The sequence below is a fragment of the Bufo gargarizans genome, chromosome 5, assembly GCF_014858855.1.
Source record: "Bufo gargarizans isolate SCDJY-AF-19 chromosome 5, ASM1485885v1, whole genome shotgun sequence".
Lineage (NCBI taxonomy): Eukaryota > Metazoa > Chordata > Amphibia > Anura > Bufonidae > Bufo > Bufo gargarizans.
The window spans coordinates 80313071-80331379 of record NC_058084.1 but is presented as its reverse complement, the minus strand read 5'-3'; the positions used below and the strand labels follow the sequence as shown (position 1 = coordinate 80331379).

Sequence of the window (18309 nt, the reverse complement as noted above, 5' to 3'; positions counted from 1 at the left end):
GGCGGCAGCATCAGGAGGCCACAGAGTGACACAATGACAAAGTGTGGAGGTGACAGAAGCAGTATGATTAGGCCACAGAGTGGTACGGTGACATACTGTGGAGATGGCAGCATCAGGAGGCGACAGAATGGCAAGGTGACATTGTGTGGAGATGGCAGCAACAGCCGCAACACGATACCACAGAGTGGCAAGGTGACATAGTGTGGACATGGCAGCATCACGAAGCCACAAAGTGGCAAGGTGACATAGTGTGGAGTTGGCAACAGCATGATACCAGAAAGCTGCATGATGACATAGTGTGGACATGGCAGCAATAACAACAGCAGTAGCATGATTCCACAGAGTGGCACAGTAACATAGGGTGGAGATGGATGATCTAATCTGATGCATCAGACATTGGTGGGTGGAAATCCTAGCTGATCCACGCCTGATTCATCTTGACAAAAGTAAGTCTCTACACATTTTGGGTGGACAGGCAAGTTCTTCTTGGGGTAACTATGGCCCGCTCTGATGCCACACTACTGGTCAGGCAGGACAGCTTTTCCAGGGCAAACTTGGACAGTTACAGCCATAAATCCAGTTTGGCTGCCCAGTAGTCCAGTGGCTCTTCTATGACGGCCGGCAGGGTGCTGTCAAAGTATGCCACCACCTGCTGGTTCAGGTCCTGCTCCAGGTCTACCTGCTGCTGCTGCTGGTGAGTAGTTTCTTCACTATGCGGGTGAAGAAAGATGCTCATCAGCGACTCTAGACTCAGGCTGCTGGTGCTGCAGTCAATTGCGATGTCGAAGATCCAGTCAACCAATCAAGGACCGCTGGGTTGCTGGTCAAGACACGACCGGTAGCTGACATGTGGCCTGAGGCCTCGGGAAGAAACCTGTGCTGCCACACCCCTTTACTCTGCTGCCACCTGCGCCAGAATAATTTGCTCCTCTGACACTTCCCTGTGCAGGGCCTGGCACTTCTCTGTCTGACATACTTTTAGCTGAAGTAAATAAATTAAAAGCAAATTAAAACACCCCTAAAAGCGCCAAATATATTTATATTTTTTTTTACTGAGATGGGCAACTAAAGGATTTGAAATTGGCTGGCAAGTGAACTGTGAATATTTTTCTCTTATTCTCTAGAAATATGACAATAAACGCTTTTAGCACAAATAGCACCAAATGTATGGGTGTGAAATATGACAAGAAACGCTTTTAGCGCAAATAACAGCAAATATGAAATTAGTCTATTTTTCTCTTTTTTCTCTATAAATATGGCAATAAACGCTTTTAGCGCAAATAACAACAAAAGTGACCTGCGTAAATATTTCTCGTAATGTATTGAAATAGGCTACTAAATTATATCAGCGCAGTTAACAGCAAAAGTGACCTGCGTATATACCCCGTATTTATCTTTTTCCACAGATAAAAGCCACTAAAGGCTTTTCAACATAGCACTTCCACCCCAATAACTAATTGCTGGAATGACAGAGCTATATTATAAGACTATCTGGATCCCCAAGTAATGTTTCCCTGCACTAGTAAATCGCTTTTTTTCACAATGTGGATTTTCCTATGACTCTCCCTACCATCTGCACACGTCTCTCCCTGCCTGTGAAATTATTCCTCTCACTATCCTTTCCCTGCACTAGTAAATCGCTTCTTTCCTTTCGTTTTGCTTTCACTCTCCCTAGCGCTTGCATACACGTCTGTCCCTGAACAAAGTATGATAGTGAATGGCAGACTCTAAGATGGCCGCCATATTTATAGGGTTGTGACATCACCGGGCCGGCTGGCTGCTGATTGGCTGCATGCATGGCATTATGGGCCATCCCGCCTTCCCAGAGTTCCTTTCCCTATGTCCTCACACGTGTAGCCGCCATTGTAGCCGGCTAGCCGCCATGTTAGGAAAAATTGTGATTCGTTACCCCGAAGCGGGAGGAAATTTGCATTTGTTCAGAATAAAAATTTTCCTGAAATTCCTGAAAACAAATTTGACTTTGTCAGCTTCTATTCGTTCATCTCTACTTGTCTCTCTGGAGGACCCAGGACATTCATGTATTACATGGGCAGCTCATTGATTTGAAGGAGTAGTTTGTAATTCAATGTTTCCCCTGTGTTGGCTCTGCAGGGGAATAGTACACTTGTTGCCAAGTTTTTAGACAACTGATTGCCTATTATGGTACTCTTCCTTTTTTTTTAAAGTGGACAATCCCTTTAAACATTTCACCTTTAATTATTTTATACTTTATTCCTATTATTTCATCAGTTTTACTCTTGAATAAAATGTTGTCCTGTGTATGTATTGGATTTGATTATTATTAGGTACTGCTTCCTGTTTTATGATCCAGGATATAAAACCCTCATTAGCCAGGTCATAGTTAATTTCAACCTAAGACAAGATATAGTCCTGGATTTATCTATTTCAGGCTGAGGGATGTGGAGCTCCTATCTTATTACTGTAGGCAGACCAGAGTTATCCATGTAATAATCCATTATTATTGCCAATAATGTAGTATTTTAGAACAATGGGCAATCACCTTAATATGGGCTGACAATGTAGGAGCGCAGAGGTGACAAGCAAGAGTAGTCAGAACTCGTTACAGCTTTTTTACTGTATAGATGAAAAGTGCTTTATATTGCAGCTATATCATACAATGAGATTAATCAGACATATACACATATTACATGAGAGGGGGGAGGAGAAGGAGACAGCAGATAAGGAAAGTGGAGGCAATATATGGCCAAAACCTCCAAAAGAACTGGCAGGGCCAAATCTGGTTCTGTTATGGTAAGCCTTGGATACTGGTGATACCACAGAAACTATGGACTACTCGACTGTCTAGAAATTCTATAGCTGTGTGTGACCATCTTATTCCAAAGGTAGCTAACATATTCCTGTGACCTGATAGACTTCCTTTGCAAGCATGAGAGATTACTGGCGATCAGTAGCTGGGATATAACATTTCCTCCAGCAGATCATATGGTGATTTTAGCAGTATACAATGCTGGAGGCCACGATATCAGACCCTCTGTGTCCAACACTCACAAAGTATGAACTGACCTATATTCTACATTGTATGCCAGGAGGGCAGCCTCTGGGATCTTTGTAGAGATATGTAGAAGAAAAGTAAATTGCTAATATATCAGATGAAGAGAGCTGAGTTTATCGTTCTATGACATTTTTGAATCATGATATTTAAAATAAGATAACATAGTAGACTTGGCAACAGATGGCTCAAGATATGGTGATATCCAATGAGTTGTGGCACATGAGAAACTGACAAATTCACATAGTCTATGCTTCTATCATTAAAGTTGCATGGGAATGACTGAGTAATACTGTTAAAGAGCCGCACTGGCAGCTTCAAGAATCAGACCCCCTTCGATGCAGCTGAGCAACCTGGAACCCGTTAATAGAGATGAGCGAATGAATTTGGAAATTTTACCCACATTACCAAAAAAAAAATCTTATTCTACTGAATGCGAATTTTGTGTGGTTTGTGTGGGGAGAATGAGAGATTTTTCCAGGCAATCAGATTACTTTCTACTGAAGTTGAATTTATTCGGACCCAAATAAAATTGGACGGTTGAGTTTTCCAAAACGAACCCAAATCAAATTTTGAGAAATTCACTTATCTCGCGTTGGTAACTACTGTTTTGTTCAATAAAACCACGAGAGGTCTTAGTCTTGCTACTATCTGAAATTGGACTGTACTCTAGAGCCAGGGGAGGTCTGGATCTTACAACTATCTGAAAATGGACTACCAAAGAACCACATGTGGATGTATTTGGTTGACTAAGATCACAAGAGGTCTGAGTGATGCAGCTGTAATAAAACCATTTCATCCCAGTCTAAAATAGAAATTAAGAATAATAGATTATGGGTGCGTATTGTAATTTGAAGGGAACCTGTCACAAGTTTTATGCTTGCCTACATGAGGGCTGTATAAATAGGTGACTGAGGGCATGAATGACACATTGGTCATTTACTATTTTTGACCCAGTTGTTTTCTTAAAATCTTTCATGAGAACCCCAGTGATGGCTAAGCGCTGGAGTCCTAATATTTACGAGCTATGGCTGCGTCCACCCTCCCACGGATGATTGTCAGCCTCCTTTGTATACTTTGTGTGGACAAAAGCTGTCAGCCAGTGGTGGGAAAGGGGAAAGCTGGGATCTCATGACTATTGGGAGCTCATGAATATCAGGAGATCATGCACCAAATTGAGTAGACATTTTTTCATACTTGGAGTGACCCAGAAATACTGAACAAGTCAAATAAATAATTTTGATGTTTCATTACAATGTCTAGTAAAAAAGCCCATTGTTGCGTGCTTTGAATCTATATGGGAAAAATTTGCATGCTATGGCAAAAGTAAATATATCCTGCACCCATTTGCTATGTGCAGTAATAGGTTTTGACATCTCCAGAACTCGGCTAAGTTTAGACAATGTAAACCTGAAACCAGAAGGAGTGAATTAATAGCAGGTGATGCCAGACATCCAGTCTACAACCTCAACATTTAACTACCAAAGGGGAAAAAAAAACATCTGTTTCTGTGTTTGGAAACTTTTTTTTTTCTTGGGATATTTTGAAGTGTTTTCAAAAGATGGGAACAATTTTAGAAATAGAAAAAAAAGTTCCAGCACATGCATTTGTAATTATCTGGTTCATTCTGTATACTCTATGCTTTTGAATGGAGCCACATCTGATTTTAATCTGATGGAGCCAGTAAGTATTGGACAGATACCATATTTCCACATGGCAAACTTTCCAGTACCTTCTATAGTCTCATAAAGGCAGATATAGATGTTTTTAATATGCAATTTTATACAGTCTTTCTATAGATATATTGATCTTAACACTTTAGTTTCTCAGTCTTTTGCTCATTATGAGGGCTGATGCAGACACCCATATTACAGTTCTCCTTTGTACAGAGAATAGGCCATATAAGTATATGAGCCATCTACAGTACCTCTTTATGTCTTCAATTTCATACAAAGGTACAGTATGATGGAATGTTCCATCAGATGCTGTATCTATAGAGTTATAGCTAGAACAGAAGCATTACTTCTAGGGAGGGAATATCTCCATACATGAGTCACCAGGTGCAACCTGCATGGCAGCACTGCGTACTATGACTCCCATATAGGCTGTGTACCTGTATGTATCAGACAGAAAAAGAATGTCAGATGCTCCACGAGAAGCCGTATTATGGATATTGTATACTTGATTCTAAGGAAGAATGACCCCATAAATCAGTGCCATACAGCACTATAGAGTATGGAGCCAGAGAGACTTGATTTACCTCTGTGGCTGCATACTTTGTTCTCATGTCTCCCATCTTCTTCCCCATCTTTTGTTCTTTATGATTATTCAACCCTTCAGTGGATACTGAAAACTTACCTATTCCAATAAAGGTATGATCTGGCCCACTGTAGGTTTTTCTCAACTGCTCTTCCATCCTTGTCTCCTTGGGAAAAGCAAAGTTTTCCATTCATTTCCCAACCTACTATCTAAACCCTGTTCCTCCTAGATTGTAAGCCTGTATGGCCACGGTTCTCTTTCCAAATAGACATAGTTCATATGATATGTACATTCTGTATTGTTCTGGGTGTAGGGACAAGCAAAGAGTTGCGTACTTACTTCCCAACCTCTACTATCTACCCATTATTCTTCATAGATTGTAAGCCTGTATGGCCAATGTTCTCTTTCCAAATCAATATAGTCCATATATACATTCTATATTGTTCTGGGTGTATGTTACCTGCAAAGTGGTATGGATTGTCATGGTGTTATATAATTAAATGATAGTTTTATGATCGTATGTCTCGTAATTGCCATTGAGACCTCTTGGGCTAGTTGCACACTAGCGTTAAAATATTCCGGCAGGCTGTTTGGACCGATGAACAGCCCACTGGAGTTCATTGTTTCTGGCACAGCTGGATATGGCGGAGGGATCTGGCCTCTTTGTGGCATTAGCACAGCATGCAATGGTTTTTGTCCGGCTGAATCCTGGCACTGATGCCAGAAATAGGCCAGATACATGCCGGGTCCAATTATAGTCAATAGGCTCCATCAAGGAAAGGCAGTATCCAGCTATGCCGGATATAATGATGAACTCCGGAAGGCTGTTCCTCTGCCGGGACAGCCTGCAAGAAGATTGTAACACTAGTGTGCAACTTGCCTTACTGTGAACGACCAACTTAACAGGAACAAATAATAATTGTGGCTGTGGATATAGATTGATTCCTGCAGAAAATATTTTTTTTCCATATTAAACATTTCTGTTATACAACAAATGAGATAAAATATATTATTGAAAGTTTTTCACATATTATTTGTATGTTTATTGGTATTTCCATCTGGGTTTCCAAAGGTTCCTTTGATTGAAATCAAAGAGACTAGAATCAGAGCTGGTCCCTTTCAGCAAAATACATTGTTTATGGCACCGTCAAATCTCATTCCACCTTTTATTTTAAGGCTTTTTTTATCAAAGCTTTGAAAACTTTCAAGTAAAGTTTGGCAGATGAAGGAAAGATGGTAACATATCAAAAGCATTTTATAGACTTGAAAAAGAAAGTAGCTTAAAAGAGGGGAAAAAAATTAATTTTTGAAAGTCAGAACATGTCTTTGCTGGTAGCGTCTTCTGTCATCTGCTGCAGAAAAACCGGAGCAGATTGTTTACATAGCATTTTGCAATTTCACTATAATAAGGCAAATTCAGTGGATTTGCACAAATGTCTCACCATGTGTTCAGAACACATTTCGTACTTTTTCCACCTGTGCTTGTAATTTACAGTTCGTCTAATGTTACTCTTTGAAGCAATGAACATAGTTAAACCATTAAATGTTCTTACAGAATTTTCCTTTTTTTCCCCTTTTTTTTTGTAGAGCTGCTGGAACTGTGGACGGAAGGCAAGTGAAACCTGCAGTGGCTGTAATACTGCCCGGTATTGCGGATCGTTCTGTCAGCACAAAGACTGGGAGAAACATCACCATATCTGTGGACAGACTCTTCAAGCTCAACAGCAAGGAGAGACTCCAGCAGTCAGCTCCTCTGTTACACCCAACAGTGGTGCAGGAAGCCCTATTGACACTCCACCAGCAGCTACTCCTCGATCGACCACTCCAGGCACACCGTCCACCATAGAGACAGCTGCCCGTTAAAAAAAAAAAAAAGACAAAAATTTGTTTGAAAACTTTACAGATTCAATGAAAACCAAGTCCTCATTCTCAGATGTTCAAAGATTTAAATGAAGTATCATATTTCATTGCTACAATAACAATGGACTACTTTTATCTTGCGGTAGTAGTGTGAAGGCCAGTAACGGGTCACAATGACTTCTTATGGAAATCAAAGATATCTTTTTCTTTAGAAAACTGAAAGAGCGTAAAGAATATAACACAATGCTAGATTTGACCTCCTCCCTGGTATTTTACAGTAGCTGGGATTTAAAACTAGATGACCTCATTAACAAATGCTTTACCAAACAGCAAACCAAGAGATTGCTAACTGCTGTTGAGAGCAAAAAAAAAAAAGCTCATATGAAAAATAAAATCACATTGTTCTTTGTAAAAGGGGAAAAAAAAATCAAGATGAGCCCCTCAAGGGCATAAGCGTTGGATACAGCAGTAGACATTTTAACAAGAAGATGAATGGCGTCCATGGGTTACGAACTTTGAAGACCCGCTACAAAAACTCACAGATGTGCAGCAGATTGGAAGCAACCACAGATGTTCATCATTTTTTTTTTGTTTCAAAATAAATACAGTACTATCCAGGTCAACACGATGAAAGATGAGTTGCAGTGGGATATATGAAATGCCACCATGTAAAAGCTTTTTTCCTTTGATATGGAATGGTTCTCATCCAGTAGTTAAGTACTAAGTTGGCAATCATGACACCAATCATTTGCCCCAAAAATAAACTTTTCGATGCTCAATCTCTTTTGCAAGGTTCCACAGAGACAATCGGGTCTATTCTAATATTTTTTTTTAATTTAAAGTGACAAAAAAGATTTAAAAAAAATGTATACTGTGTGGCTTCAGCTCCAGCCCACTTTTAAACAGAAAATAATTTTTCATCCCATACTGTTTCACCTTAAAAGCTAGTAGTTCTCTCGGTGTTTCAAACACTCCTGTCCTGTGAGGTTCCCCAATGGTGTTTTTTCTTGTAAATGTGATGGACAAATGTGAAGATGCATCGTAGTTCTAATCATGCCCACATTTAACCTCTTTATTCTTAGCTGGTGAGAAACCCTTCTCTTTCTATGCTGCTTTTATATCTGTAAATGTAAGTGATAAATCTCTAGTAGTACAAACAGCCCATTTTTTGTCTTTAAGAAAGGAAAAAATTAATGACGCTATTTACGGGAGCTGCTAATTCACTCTGTTCTAAGATTTTTTTCTGAAAACTAGCATGCTTCACGGAATGCTAACCTATTGGTGTTTTTGTAGGAGGGATGTACATAAATGTATTTTTGCACTGTCACAATGACTCCCTAGGCATGCATTTTTATTTTTTATTTTGGCAAACTCCTTTTTGACTATTCTAGGTCCACCTCACCATTCGATCTATCAGTAGCATAGAACCATAGTGGATTTTTTTGTTTTATCTTCTCATTTTTTTATGTTGCCTTTTTTTAAAGATTCACAAATAGCAACTTTTTAATAAAAAAATTAAAAACAAAAACAAAATATCACATCAATGTTAAAGGGCAGTGCATGTGTATTGCTGTAAGACTATGTATTTCTGATTTTAACTATGATAATGAAATTTCCAAATGCTGAGGTGTAGATTGACGGCTTTAACTGCTGAATGTCAGGTCATACAGTATTAAACATAAAAGGGAAGTCAGCCAAAGACTGATCTTAAGGACCAAAATGAAAATTTCTTAAAGCACCAATACTATATTCCAAAAGATCAGCAGGTTAAACATGTCCAGTAAGGTACAGTGTGAATTCATTAAACTTTTTTTTTCTAATGTCCAGTGTCCAGACCAGATGTGTGGGTTCAATAAAATTATATAAAAGAAAATAAGAATAGCCTAAGTCAAGGAGGGTCCAATGTATCAGCCCATCTGTACTATATCTCCCATGAGAGCATGCCCGTTGGAGGGAAATATGTCTCCTGCATAGTCATGGGACATGTAGCTTTATTTTTTGCTATATATTTATCCCTTGTTAAGGGCCTGGTTCTGTGCTTTATGTGAGTATTGCAAATAATGGGTTATGTAGACTAAATACTTACGTCAGAGGTTACAGGTCAAGTACCTATATAGCGTGGTAGAATACCATAATGCAGTACTTTTACACTACTATTTAATGACTTTATTTATGTTGTTTGTCATATTTTTGGTTTGTTCTGGATTGTACTGCATTGTGAATCGGTCTAAAGGTGCCTCAATCAAGGGCAATTCTTGCAATTCTTTTGGGAGCCAAAGGATAAACATATACGTAATGAAGCACATGACCAGGACTTTCAACAGGTGATTTCTTTCCATGGTGCTGCCAGATCCATTGACTTTCTCTGTGTATTAGTAGTGTCTGTGTATGACACTGGACAGTCTTTTCTATTGGAGCTCTTGTACGATCAGTGTAGGAAGGAAAAGACAATTTGCTAAATTTCTGGTAATTTACATAAATCATATCATCTGTCAATCCATATAAGCTGTTCAATTATATGACAGCTGTTTTTTTCTGTGTAAAATATGGGTTTGTGACAGTACGTCTCATTACTTTAATTCAGGGCACCCTGAGAGACATCAGATACTACTTCCCTCCTCCTAACTTTGAGCTCTTCTTCTTTCTTCTTTTTTCTTTCTTTCTATTTTGCTACAGTCTCCTCAGTGGCAAAAAGTTTCACTCTACCTCTGACAGCATGTATATTGGACCAGTAGCTATCAAAACTGGTCTAGTCAAACCAAATGGGCATAAAACAGATACCAAAAGCAAAGCTCATACAGCTGCAAACCATATCACTTCTTGGTAACAAAGCAGACCTCATTATCTTAATAAAAAGAAAAAAAATTACTTTCCTTTTTTGCTTGTCATTTAAATGCAGGCTATGTGAGAGTATAATTTGTAGGTATAACACAATAAAAGTAAAAAAAAAAATGTTCTCTTCATTGGATATAACTAAATGGTGGTCGCTGATAGGCTTAGGGCACCCTCTTGCTAACTCTTGCCCCTCTATTTCTTCCTTCTGGTCTTTCTCTTTAACCCTGTCACACGATAGGGCCGCCTATTGTCTTGTTTTTTTTTTTCTTATTTCCTTTTTCTTTTTTTTAAGCTTTAATTTGTGTAGGTGCATGTCTTGGGGATTTAAAAATACAAGGCTGGTTTACTAATGCAAAGCATGCCTAAGTCTGGAATACTTAAAGTTGGGGTGGGGTGGGCTAAGGTGACTCCATGTTGTCCGAACTCTCTAGAGGACAGTAAATCAAATTGGAGACTGTTGAAATGCAGATTTAAAGTACTTTTTTCTAAATCATTAAGGTTTTATTTTATTTTATTTTTGGTTCTGCAACGTTATTGTGAAAAAAAGTTGTTGTGCAATACTTAATTCAGACATGTACCACAAGTTAATGGTAGACTAACACTGGGTGAATGGGGGGAGGGTAGACATCATGCTTTTGTCAGCATAATCTTGAGCTTTCAAGTCTACTATGTCTGAACTGTGGGTTCTTGTTTATTCTTTTCCTTTAGTTGGACTGTAATGTATGGTCTGTCAACCTGTGAATCTTTAAAGTATGATTCAGGTATTGTTGTATTCTTTACTGTGTAATAAAAACATCAAAAAAGACTTATTACATTGGTTCATTTATTATGATCTGGATCAGTCATTCTAAAACTGTGAGGTGCCTTCTATATCTTGATGAGGCGCAGCATGACTCAAATATACCATACTCAGCAGGACAGTTTCAGGATCCCTGGACACAATGCACATATATTTTGAGCAATACATGCAACTTCACATTTTATCAGGTCTGAGTACATATTACTGATTGGTGCACTATGTATTGTTGTGACATCACAGCACTATGTCTGCAGCATGTATGTATGGACAGCAGAACCTATCACACTACCTAACACCCTGCACTGGAACAGCTACACTATATCAGGATAGACATCATGCTTTTTAGCAGTGTATATATTGGTTGCACCCAAGGGATGTCCTATTATGATTGTGTTGTTTTGCCCCAAAAACCAGTTGCAATTTTTCTATTATTTGTAAGTGAGTATTGCAATAATCATGTTTAAGTTGGGCAAGAGCAATGTACTGTACATTTTGGTCGTACACAGGGGATGTCCTATTATACCTATGTTTTTCCCCAAAAAAACAACAGTTCCAATTTTTCAAATTTTATGACCAATTTTTCTAGTTTTATAACTAGTATACAAAGAACTTAAATAAGAATATTGTTTGGAACAAGCCACTGTTTATTCCCATACTACCTTTTGTGTTTATAAACATAGACAGGCATCTTCCCCTGTTAAGGCATAATTCTTGGATGGCTTGTTCTGAACAAAGTCCAGTTTTTTTCTGATACATCATGTGTATTTAAAAATCAGCAGGCATCTGCCCCCAATAAGGGACAATTTATGGAAAAAAATTTAATATTAAAAAGCATAAATCAGACACTGTGTTTTTAATCAGGGTGTTTGTTAACACCTTCAACCATGCTTTTACCCAGCACTCCAAAATTTCTGTGAAAAAAAGTGGATGGTTTATTAACCCATCTAGCAGCAACGTTTCAGCTCTACTCAATGGAGCCTTTGTCAAGCTGTAATTTGGCTCGGCTGCACAGTGGAACAGTGCGGTAGGGGGGCCCGTGAGAGGTTCTGTGGCAGGGCAGGGAGAGAGAGATGAGTGCCATCTATGCAATGTGCAAAGTGCAATACACATATAGCAAGCTCAATCAAAAAAAATTAATTGCATAATTGATCCAAAATTTATGGTTATAAACAAAATCTTCAAATATAAAAGTGTACAAATTTATCTTATCCATGACACAATTCATCATCTTCCATTGCGTGATTTATAAAAGTGTCTATAATAAAGATATCCATATAAAATCAATATACTATCCATGATTAGTGAAGGGACGTGATTATAATATAAAAAGAAAATCCGGTGTACATGATGTGTTAAATAAAAACTTTATCAGTTTTTATTGAACACATCATGTACAGTACACCTGATTTTCTTTTTATATTATAATCATTGTGCCAGATTGTGTCAGTGAAAACGGATCCGTCCCCATTGACTTACATTGTGTGTCAGGACGAATCCGTTTGGCTCAGTTTCGTCAGACGGACACCAAAACGCTGCAGGCAGCATTTTGGTGTCCGCCTCCAGAGTGGAATGGAGACGGAACGGAGGCAAACTGATGCATTCTGAGCGGATCCTTTTCCATTCAGAATGCATTAGGGCAAAACTGATCAGTTTTGGACCGCTTGTGAGAGCCCTGAACGGATCTCACAAACGGAAAGCCAAAACGCAAGTGTGAAAGTAGCCTTAGTCTCATTTTGACATTCTTACTATTGTTGTCTTTGTCCTAAAGTGGTTGAAAGTGGAGGGAGAGAGAGAGAGAAAAAAAATAGTAAATTAAAGGGAATCTGTCACCTGCTTTTACCATTTTAAGCTGGCACCATCGCTATGTTGACTAAAGTACCTTATTTCCTGCAGTCTTCTTTTTACTTTATTTTGTTTAGTAGTTTTTTATGTTATGCTAATTAGGGTCCAAGGTGCCCAGAGGGGCGTTTTTTCCACTCTCCGGTGCCCAGTGACGCCCCCCTGCAGTGCCCAGTGACGCCTCCTGATCATCAAGTAACCTCCCACAGCCTGGCAAACGGTTCCTCCCCCTCCCCACGTCATAGTCTACCTTATAGAAATGCCCCATTCTTCTTCCTGTCTGCGGCCAGAAAACGTGCGCAGGCGCAGTACCGCCTGCGGCCTGCGCGATCATCAACGTCCTGAGGGCAACAGTGCTCAGGTCACATCACTGGGCTCGGCGCATGCCCAGTGAGAGTTTCGAGGCTGTTTCCCTCAAGAGGTTGATGATCGCGCAGGCGCAGGCCGCAGGCGGTACTGCGCCTGGGCGAGTTTTCTGGCCGCAGACAGGAAGAAGGACGGGGCATTTCTATAAGGTAGACTATGACGTGGGGAGGGGGAGGAACCGTTTGCTGGGCTGTGGGAGGTTATTTGATGATCAGGAGGCGTTCTTGGGCACTGCAGGGGGGCGTCACTGGGCACCGGAGAGTGAAAAAAACGCCCCTCTGGGCACCTTGGAGCCTAATTAGCATAACATAAAAAGCACTTTTATATCAAAACTACAAAACGAAATAAAGTAAAAAGAAAACTGCGGGAAATAAGGTACTAAAATTTAGTCAACATAGCGATGGTGCCAGCTTAAAATAGTAAAAGCAGGTGACAGATTCCCTTTAAATAAAAAGAGAGAAAGACAAGAGAGAGAAAATATGATACCTCAAATTTCCAGGCCAATTGTAGCACTATGAGTTAGGGTAGAATCAAAATTTCTGGCTGATTCATTAGAATCGGACAAGAAACAAATTTCAAGATACTCACTCATCTATACACCTATTACGTGTATCTAGGTTAAGCCTCATTCACACGTCACTGTGCCACTTACGTGTGCTGTTTGTGTTCTCCACAGACTGCACACGTACCCATGCACTTTAATGTGTGTACTCAAACATCAGTGTTTTACCATGGTCCGTGGACCTGTGGTTTTAGCACGGAAGCAAGCTCTATTTCGTCCATATCCATCACACCCATTATAGTCTACGGGTCCATGAAATCCATGGAAGCAACATGGAAGCCATCCGTGTTTCACAGATCATTAGGAAGAGATGCTTTGAAAATTATTTTTCAGCTGCACAATGTCCGTGGAACATGGATGACACACAGACCATACACGGATCCATCACGGACATCTTCACGGAGGCATCACTGACCGCCATTTCATGGAATTGAGCACAGATACGGATGCGTGAATGAGGCTTTAGACTTTAACTTAAAAACAATCCTACTGGTTCTCAACTTGACCGGATATAATGATTTTTTTTATTTTTTTCATCTACACACGGTAAAGGTAAGTATTCCTTAAAGGTATTGTCCACTCCTTTTATAGTGATGGCCTTTCCTCACAATAGCTTTAATATAAATGTGACATATTGGCTTTTTAGCATCAACCGAATTCTTAAAGTGCGAATCTGTTGATATCCAAATTTGACATCAGTTCAGATTCAATTCAAGTAGACGCACCAAAACCGCATATTTCTTATTTGCAGTATTTAATCAGGAAATGTGTGCATTCATCTAATATTTCATGTTCAAGCACATTCTCCATATAAATGTCCATACCCAGCATCCAGTGTGCATAATGGGTTACAGTCAGGATTCAGCGCATACAGCACCCAGCAAGCAAGTTGCTATGTTTCGGGGGTTCGCCTCCTTTGTCAAGCATGCAGTAATGACTGTAACCCATTATGCACACTGGATTTCATGCTAGTATGGCCATACTCATGATAGGCCACCAGCATCTGATTGGCCGGGGTCAATACTCCACACTTCACCGATCAGCTGTCCGGAGGGTCCTCCAGCCCTGCAGCCACATAGCTCCTTCCATCGTGTCGTGGTAGCTGCTTACTGCAGTGCTGCTCCCATTGACGTGAACAGGAGCAGCTCTGCAGTCCGTTGCACAATGACTATATATTGTGCTGTTTGGCTAATTCAAGTGATCAAATGATACATTAGACTTCTAGTTATAAGCATAAGCACCCCCCTCCTTCTCAGTGATGATTGACAGGCTGTGTAGAACAGGCTCAGGGTAGGTCATTAGTATCTGATCCGTGGGGGTCCAACACCCGGGACCCCCTACCTATCAGCTGTTTAATAAGTCACCGGCACTCGAAGTAGTGCCAAGACCTTCTCACGGCTTAGCCTAGGCCATGAGACATCACGTTCATCAGTCACATGGCCTAGTACAGCTCAGCCCCATTGAAATGAATGGGCTGCGATACCAAGCACAGCCTCTATTCAATGAACGGCGCTGTGCCTGGTGAGCTGAGAGAAGTCTGCGGTGCTACTGCAAGTGCCGGTGCCTTCTCCAGCTGATCGGCGAGGATCCCTGGGTTGTCAGAAACCGATCAATCAGATACTGATGACCAGTATAAAAGTCTTGAAAAACCCCTTTAAATGGAACAGATCAATATTTGTTTAGTTATGTAAGGGGGTGGGCAACTTTCCTATTGGTTGCTAGGGATGTGGCTAAGCTCGGACAAAGATATTGCAGCCTTCTCATTGGCCCACAAGCAAGAAAGGAGGGCACTTCTCATTGACTGCACAGAGAGCGATTCTCCTATTACAATTTGCATTCGGCTGTGTGCACAATGTCAGCCATCTGCTTAGAAGTAAGAGAATGTCTCCATTCTAGGATGAAATGGTCGTTATCAGTTACAGACGTGGACAAAATTGTTGGTACCCTTTGGTCAATGAAAGAAAAAGTCACAATGGTCACAGAAATAACTTTAATCTGACAAAAGTAATAATAAATTAAAATTCTATAAATGTTAACCAATGAAAGTCAGACATTGTTTTTCAACCATGCTTCAACAGAATTATGTAAAAAAATAAACTCATGAAACAGGCATGGACAAAAATGATGGTACCCCTAGAAAACACAGAACATAATGTGACCAAAGGGACATGTTAATTCAAGGTGTGTCCACTAATTAGCATCACAGGTGTCTACAACCTTGTAATCAGCCATTGGGCCTATATATATGGCTCCAGGTAATCACTGTGTTGTTTGGTGATATGGTGTGTACCACACTCGACATGGACCAGAGGAAGCAAAGGAAAGAGCTGTCTCAAGAGATCAGAAAGAAAATTATAGACAAGCATGTTAAAGGTAAAGGCTATAAGACCATCTCCAAGCAACTAGATGTTCCTGTGAGTACAGTTGCACATATTATTCATAAGTTTAAGATCCATGGGACTGTAGCCAACCTCCCTGGACGTGGCCGCAGGAGGAAAATTGATGACAAATCTAAGAGACGGATAATCCGAATGGTAACAAAAGAGCCTAGAAAGACTTCTAAAGAGATTCAAGGTGAACTTCATGCTCAAGGAACATCAGTGTCAGATCGCACCATCCGTCGTTGTTTGAGCCAAAGTGGACTACATGGGAGACGACCAAGGAGGACACCATTGTTGAAAACGAATCATAAAAAAGCAAGACTGGAATATGCCAAACTACATGTTGACAAGCCACAAAGCTTCTGGGAGAATGTCCTGTGGACAGATGAGACAAAAATCGAAGTTTTTGCCAAGGCACATCAGCTGTATGTTCACAGACGAAAAAATGAAGCATATCAAGAAAAGAACACTGTCCCTACTGTGAAACATGGAGGAGGCTCTGTTATGTTCTGGGGCTGCTTTGCTGCGTCTGGCACAGGGTGTCTTGAATCTGTGCAGGGTACAATGAAATCTCAAGACTATCAAGGAATTCTAGAGAGAAATGTACTAGCCAGTGTCAGAAAGCTTGGTCTCAGTCGCAGGTCATGGGTCTTGCAACAGGACAATGACCCAAAACACACCGCTAAAAACACCCAAGAATGGCTAAGAGGAAAAAATTGGACTATTCTAAAGTGGCCTTCTATGAGCCCTGACCTCAATCCTATTGAGCATCTTTGGAAGGAGCTGAAACATGCAGTCTGGAAAAGGCACCCTTCAAACCGGACACAACTGGAGCAGTTTGCTCATGAGGAGTGGGCCAAAATACCTGCTGAGAGGTGCAGATGTCTCATTGACAGTTACAGGAAGCGTTTGATTGCAGTGATTGCCTCAAAAGGTTGCGCAACAAAATATTAAGTTAGGGGTACCATCATTTTTGTCCATGCCTGTTTCATGAGTTTATTTTTTTACATAATTCTGTTGAAGCATGGTTGAAAAACAATGTCTGACTTTCATTGGTTAACATTTATAGAATTTTAATTTATTATTACTTTTGTCAGATTAAAGTTATTTCTGTGACCATTGTGACTTTTTCTTTCATTGACCAAAGGGTACCAACAATTTTGTCCACGTCTGTATGTTGTTATCAGTAGTAAATTACATGTATATCTATCATCAGCATCATCTCAAGTTGTAATTGCTGCTCATTTGTAAATATTGCTATCACTTTGATTATGTCTTTACAAGAACTTTGTTGTAAAGAACTTCTTAAATACCAGGAATGTTGCCCTGAATATGAAATCCTTTATTTTTTTCCAGTACAGTATTTGGTTTTGCACCATCTGCCCCAATGTAATATATACTGATGAGCCATAACATTAAAATCACCTGTCTAGTATTGTGTAGTGGGTCCTCCATGGATCCAGGGCCGGTTTTAGATAAAATGTGTCCCTGGGCAAAATCAAAAGTGGGGCCCCAAATCTTGTAATAATGTGCTAAAAACACAGTCAAAAGTCCAACACCTGACACCCCCGCCGATCAGCTGTTTGAGCAGACGGCGCATGCTGTTCACTGCTGCTGTCCCATAGGCATACAGCGGTGAGCAGGAAGAGAGAAGGGAGATGGCACATGCGCACAGCGCACGCCGTCTCCTCAAACAGCAAATCGGCATAATAGTAATAATATAACCATAATGCTCCCAGTGGCTCTAATGTCCCCCTGTAGTGCTCCCCACTAGCTCCAATATATATAATGCTCCCCCCCATAGTGACAGTATATATATAATGTACCCCGTAGTGCCAGTATATAATACTCCTCCATTCCTCCCCAGTTGTGCCAGGTATATATAATAATCTCCTTCCCCCCCATCCCTGGTGCCCCCAGCAGTGCGGACATTTAGTATAAAAAAAAAACACCGTTTTATCTGTGGCTTGTGTTGCTGTGTCCTGATGCTTGCGATCCCAATGACATCACCGCTCCTGCTCCGGGTCTCACATGATGATGTCATCATGCGAGATCCAGCGCAGGAGGTTGCATCGATAGCGGCCTGAGGCTTGTGAAGTTGGACGGCCATGAGTGCCCCCCCCCCTTTATGGGTAGCAAAGTGGTGCCCTAGGAGGATGAATACCCTCCCCTATCCATCGCCCCAGCCCTAATTCAGAGCATATTACTGCAGGAGGTATAACAGGAGAGGACTATAACTCCCAGCATGTGTAAGCCATTATTATTTAATATCAGAGCACACTATAGGGGGATGTATAAGAGGATGGGACTACAACTCCCAGCATATCCAAGCCGTTATTATGTAATATCAGAGTACATTATAAAAGGAAGTATAAGA

General features: G+C 40.4%; 1 protein-coding gene across 4 annotated transcripts in view; it reads left to right on the top strand.

Moving 5' to 3' along the window:
- The window catches only part of RUNX1T1 (RUNX1 partner transcriptional co-repressor 1), a 134190-nt gene extending 123400 nt beyond the window's left edge, over positions 1-10790 (top strand). For all 4 annotated transcript variants that reach the window (XM_044294087.1, XM_044294089.1, XM_044294090.1 and 1 more), the window contains exon 11: positions 6878-10790. In XM_044294087.1, the coding sequence (XP_044150022.1) occupies positions 6878-7153 (276 nt within the window). In that variant the 3' untranslated portion in view covers positions 7154-10790. The remainder of the gene's footprint in view (positions 1-6877) is intronic.
- Positions 10791-18309: the final 7519 nt, after the last annotated feature.